This window comes from Humulus lupulus, chromosome 3 (assembly GCF_963169125.1).
Source record: "Humulus lupulus chromosome 3, drHumLupu1.1, whole genome shotgun sequence".
NCBI classification, from domain to species: Eukaryota; Viridiplantae; Streptophyta; class Magnoliopsida; order Rosales; family Cannabaceae; genus Humulus; species Humulus lupulus.
Genome location: NC_084795.1, coordinates 273444541 through 273450626, shown reverse-complemented (window position 1 = coordinate 273450626; position 6086 = coordinate 273444541). Strand labels below are relative to the sequence as shown.

The window sequence follows — 6086 nt, the reverse complement described above, 5'->3', positions numbered from 1 at the left end:
GCTGGCAATTTTCCTCAGCAACAGTTGATGCACCAAGACTCCGGAGAAATTAAACTCCGAAGCCAAAAAGAACTGCTTGAAAGGGGATTCCTTAGCCCTTTCAAGCAGCCCGAGCTCCAAAAACCTAGTCTTAATGTGATTTAAAGTACTACTACCCCGATATGTCACTCGACCAGGAAAGTGATCACTGAACGGAACAAGCAACTTAGGCATCTGTAACAACACATGAGAAAAAATTGGTAAGAAAACAGAATAAAAAAATTTCATAAAAACACTGAAATAAGTTGTCATCGAGCTATAATCGAGCAGCAACATACCCTATCGAGCAACTATCGAGAAACTATCGAGTTCCATCGAGCAATAACAACAACCTAAATTTATCGAGCCTATCGAGCCAGTGTCGAGCCTATCGAGCTAAGAAAAATCTGTCTACATAAATAACCATCGAGCTACAGTCTAGTCTAATATCGAACCATTATCGAACCTATCGAGCCCTTGTAATATAATATCACATATCCATCGAGCTCCTATCGAGCTCTTATTGAGCTCATATCGAGCTCATACCGAGCTCATATCGAGCTCATATCGAACCATAATCGATCCTATCGAGTTAGTTTCATATATTACCATAGATCTATCGAGCTCCTATTGATCCACCACCGAACTGTTCAAACTACCCCTATCGAGCCTACTATCGAACCATAATCGAACCTATCGAGCCACTGGTTCAAACCCAGAAAAAATTTCCCACAAAATCGGACAACCCATTCCACAAATCACAGATTCAACAACAATATAAAGCAAATATGGACTTGGGTTCAAGATTTTACCTTTGTTTTTTAAACTTTGAAGGAAATTTGCTCCGTGGGTCTCGGGTTTGACAGAAAAATGGGAGTTTGCAGTGGGTCTTGAGATCGACGGAGAAATGGGAGAAGGTGGGGGTTCGACGGAGAAGGTGGGGGCTCGACGGAGATGCGGGCTCGACGGCTCGACGTATCGACAGAGGTGGGGGTTCGATGGTTTTTGGGGGATTTTTGTGAGACTGAGAGAGAGAGAAGGCTGAGGATGAATAGGAAGGGTATTTTGGGTATGAGGGAAAAGTTGAGCATCAATTTGAAAAAGTTAATAATGCTAAGATTTTTTTTGTAATTGTACATATTAGTATCTGGGAGAATGATCATAACGACTATGTCACTTTAATTATGAATTTCAATATCAGTCAAAGCATTAATAATTAAATAGTTTAATTTTTTTTATATAAAATCTAATATACACAACAGAAGATCATGGTGATATTAAGTTTATCACAATCACACTTAGTTTAGTCCGTTGACTTAATTGATAAATATAATTCAACTTAAAAAAATAAATAAACATATAAAATTACTTTAATTTTTCAGAAGAAAAATAAATTGTCTTCAATTAATATATTAAATTATACAGCTCAAGTCAAACGTAATATATATATATTTATATTTATATATACTAGATAGAAATAATGTATAATGTAAATTTTCTTAATTTTATTTATAGAATTGATTAATTATTTTTATTAAATTTATATTAATGTTATATAAATTTTAAATAAAAATTTTATTTTAATTAAATAATTAATTTATTTTTTTAAGTTTATGTCTGTTCTAATTTTTGAATTTGAAAATAACAGCAAGAGAATATATATTATATATTTAATTTAATATTAAATATTATACTTAAATTTTAAATTTAAGTTTCTTGCTAGTTTTTTTTTAAAGTAGATTAATTGTTGTTAATTGATTGTAGATTATATTATATGTTTAATATGATATTATTTCAATACATGAGTTTAATTTTAATTAAATTTTATTTAAGTTATAAAATATAAGATTTTATTATTTTTATATAATTATCATTGTAAAATATCACAAAAATATCATATTTTTATTTTTTTAATTATTTATTTTAATTTTATTTAAGCTTAAGTGATGTTTATAATCTATTGTTAAATATAAGAATATTTTATTAAATATAAAAATATTCCATTAAAGTTAATATTAAAAAAAATAAAAAACTATCAAAACTAATAATTTCCGTTATCTACACATTGTTTATATAGAAGAGATATATATATTTTTTTTAAATTACTTTTCACGTTTTCTTTTTTTTTTTTTTTTTTTTTTTTTGAAAGGCACGTTTTCATATTTAACACATACACATTCTTTTTGTGATTTTCTTCCAAACTGAATTATTAAATTTATCTAATAAGTTCTAAAGTACTTTATTAGTTATTAGCTGGGGAAGAGTTGATCAGAGACAATATATGCAAAAATGGATATTTCGGATGATCAAAGCTCACTACTCTTGGAAAATCCTCTTCTTCAAGTTCCAGCTCTCTCTCTCTCTCTCTTAAAAATTTCCTTGAAAGCTTCTTCAGTAGCATCTTAATAAGATCATGACAATATGACATAGTTACAAGCTAGGATTGCATTGTTTTCCAATCTTATAATATGATTTTTTTATATATATAAAGTTTTTGGGGTAAAATGGTTGATCTCCAAGTCAGGTTTGGAGTAAATTTTCAAGTCAACAGTATTTTGTATAAAAATTTTCATTGAGACGGATAAGTGTAGGAGCTTTCACAACCTATTTTGGGTTACAACGAACAAATAGAAAAGTTGATTGGTTGTAACCTTTTTCATAAATAGGATCAATTTAGCTGCTTAGAACTTTATAAAATGTTGTTTTGGTGTTCAGAATGGAGTCAGTGATGAGCTTCGCACTGGTGATGGCTCAGTTGACGCCAAGGGGAAGCGAGCAGTGAGGCAGAATACTGGAAATTGGAGAGCATGCTGCTTCATTATAGGTATTAATTCTATTATTACTTTTTTATATATTGCTTACAAAATATTTATTGAACAACGATCAGTGTCCTTGTATAAAATTTTGACATGTAACAGGTGCTGAATGTTGTGAAGGCTTGGCCTTCTTTGGTATTTCCAGTAATCTTGTTACTTATTTTACTAAAGAACTCCACCAAGCAAATGTGGATGCTGCGAAAACTGTTTCGATTTGGCAAGGCACTACATGCCTCACACCACTTATTGGAGCCATTGTTGCAGACGCTTACTTGGGAAAATATTGGACCATTGTTGTTTCCTCCATCATCTACTTCATAGTAAAATTCTCAAATTTATTTGTGTATTTAAGCCAATGATTTTCACTTCGAGTCATGGTGTTCCTTGGTTATTACAGGGATTGTGTGCCTTGACTCTCTCAGCATCAATTACTCCAGCATTGGGGCCTGATAAATGCGAGGGCCCTTGGTGTCTATCATCAGCCAATGCTTTTCAATCTGCTACATTTCTATGTGGACTTTATCTGGTTGCTTTAGGGACTGGTGGTATCAAACCATGTGTTTCACCATTTGGTGGGGATCAGTTTGACGATACTGATCCAAAGGAGAGAGCAAAGAAGAGATCTTTCTTCAACTGGTTTTACTTTACAATTTGCATTGGCGTTTTCATATCAATGACTTTTCTTGCGTGGATTCAAAATAATGTTGGGTGGAGTCTAGGATTTGGTATTCCTGCATTGTTCATGGGCATTGCCATTACTTGTTTCCTTTTTGGAACACCCTTTTATAGATTTCAGAAACCAAGGGGAAGTCCCATAACAAGAATGTGCCAAGTTTTGGTTGCCTCGTGCAGGAAGTGGAATCTTGAGGTGCCTAAAGACACCACTGCTCTTTTTTATGAGACACAAGAAAACAATTCTGGCATGGAAGGAGGCTGCAATAAACTTGAACATACTAATTCACTGAGGTAATTCTTAAATTGCTTATCTAGTACTGAAATAAGCGTGAAGGTGATTTACTACCTAAGTATTGAGTTTATTGAATTAGCAAGACAAGATTTAAAGAAATCATAAAGAACATGTAAATGAATCACACCAAGCAATTTTTACAAGGTTCACCACTACACACAATAATGGCTAATCATTGGGACTTAGTCCAGAAAAAGAAATCCACTAAGATAGAAAATGCAAGTTCTACAAAATATCTCTAATTTTACATCAACAACAAAAAATCTTTTATACTTGTCTCTCTTGCAAAATTCCTTAGCATGATCTATTTGAGTCTTTACACTTGAACTTTTGCAGATCTAACTTTCTTCCAATACTTCACCTGAAGAACACCACTACCTGCCATAGATGAACATCCTTCCAAGAAATGGAGTTCTTCTACCTGTAAAAGAAAAACAACAAGGAAAAACCCACACGAAAAACCAAAACCTAGCAGAGCTAAGTTTCTCAAGAATACAGATCTGAGTTCTAACAAACTCAACCAACCCAGACACACTAAAAACATAAATTCGTTAGAACAAATTAGCACAGCATACCAAAAACTAGAAACCAAAAATATCAGTCAATTAATCATAACATACACTTTAAACCAAGCCACGTAAGCAACCGTAAGATATTATGACAACACCAAATTTACAGATTGCAAAATAAGAGATGAGTCGAAATACTGTCAAATTACAAAACACAGATGCAACTGAAAAAGTAACAGATGAATCATAAAATTGCCAAAATACAAAATACACAAAGTATGACACTTACAAAGTGTTTATAGTTTGTGTTCTCCATTCACTGTTTCTAATAAGCACTAATTCACACTACAGGTTTCTCGATAAGGCAGCTGTGATGTCTGACAGTGAGATTGGAAATAGTGGGAACTCGTTAAATCTGTGGAGACTTTGTAGTGTAAATCAGGTTGAAGAACTGAAGACTTTGATCTGTTTGTTACCAATCTTGGCTACTGGAATAGTCTACACTGTTGATGTTGCTCAAATTTCTACAATGATGCTGGAACAAGGCATGACGATGGACTCAACTATTGGTTCTTTAACCATTCCTCCAGCCGCTCTCTCAGCATGCGGCATAGTTGTTATTCTTTTGGTTGTTCCCATGTATGACAGGGTACTTGTCCCTATTGTTAGAAGATTTACAGGCAACGAAAAAGGCTTCACTGAGTTGCAACGAATTGGCATTGGCCTCTTCATTTCGGTTCTAAGCATGTCAGCAGCTGCAGTTTTAGAAATGTATAGACTTTATCTTTCCGAAGAACTTGGTTTAGCTAACAAAAAAGTCAGTGTACCACTCAGTATATTATGGCAAATACCTCAGTATGTTTTGGTGGGAACGGCGCAAGTATTCACTTCCATTGGACAGATAGAGTTCTTCTATGAAGAGTCGCCAAGTACTATGAGGAGTTTATGCAGTGCATTAATACTTCTTACCCTTTCATTGGGATACTATTTGAGCTCTTTTATTCTTACAATGGTAACTTATTTCTCAACAAGGGGTGGCAAAGTTGGATGGCTTCCAGACAATCTGAATGAAGGTCATCTTGATTATTTCTTCTGGTTTTTGGCAGCTCTTAGCTTCTTGAATTGGTTGGTTTACATGGTCTTTGCCATGAAGTTCAAACACAAGAAGTGTGCTTATTAAGGTTTGTTCATGGACATGGAGGTATCACTTCTGAGAAATATCATGAACTTTATAAAAGTACTTAGTTCAATTATGTGCAGACCAAGTATAAAATTACTTTTTTTTTATTTCATGTTGGTCTGTATTAATGCATATTCAATTATTCATTCATGTTGCCTGTATTTGGAGAGACTTTTTCTAGTTTTATCATTAGCTTTGGGTTGCCATGTGAGTGTTTTCCCCTTATTCAATCTACAACCTTCCTACTTCCAGTACACACATGGTCATCAATACATTGATAGTCTATTATGAAAAGTTACTTTTTGAATCTATGAATTAAAGATTTGATTCAATCAAAAGAATAACGAACAAGTGCAGGAAAGTAAAGAACACTGGCAGATTTTTACAAGGTTCATTGATAAAAATCAGCTACTCCTTGGGTCACAAATACCATGTTTATTCTTTACAAATTACAAAACCAAAATGTAAATTTACTAAAGAATAATCTAGAACACACAACAAGAATTACAATTTACCCTAAGTTGAATCTCTCACTCAACTTTCTATACTTATAACTCCCTTAGAAGAATGGTTGAAATCCCTCCCGCACAAAAACT

General features: G+C 33.3%; 1 protein-coding gene across 1 annotated transcript; it reads left to right on the top strand.

Annotated features, from left to right (window-relative positions):
* The first annotated feature begins 2200 nt into the window (after positions 1 to 2200).
* Positions 2201 to 5682, top strand: LOC133824295 (protein NRT1/ PTR FAMILY 8.3-like). The gene is made up of 5 exons (XM_062257171.1): positions 2201 to 2361; positions 2734 to 2842; positions 2937 to 3154; positions 3232 to 3800; positions 4662 to 5682. Exons 1-5 carry the CDS (start codon positions 2308 to 2310, stop codon positions 5488 to 5490), a joined length of 1779 nt encoding a protein of 592 aa, XP_062113155.1. The 5' UTR covers positions 2201 to 2307; the 3' UTR covers positions 5491 to 5682.
* Positions 5683 to 6086: the final 404 nt, after the last annotated feature.

Coding starts and splice junctions, on each gene's coding strand:
- LOC133824295 (XM_062257171.1), top strand. CDS start 2,308: ATGGATATTTCGGATGATCAAAGCTCACTACTCTTGGAAAATCCTCTT. Junction 2,362..2,733: donor TGGAAAATCCTCTTCTTCAA/GTTCCAGCTCTC, acceptor TTTGGTGTTCAG/AATGGAGTCAGTGATGAGCT. Junction 3,801..4,661: donor GAACATACTAATTCACTGAG/GTAATTCTTAAA, acceptor TTCACACTACAG/GTTTCTCGATAAGGCAGCTG.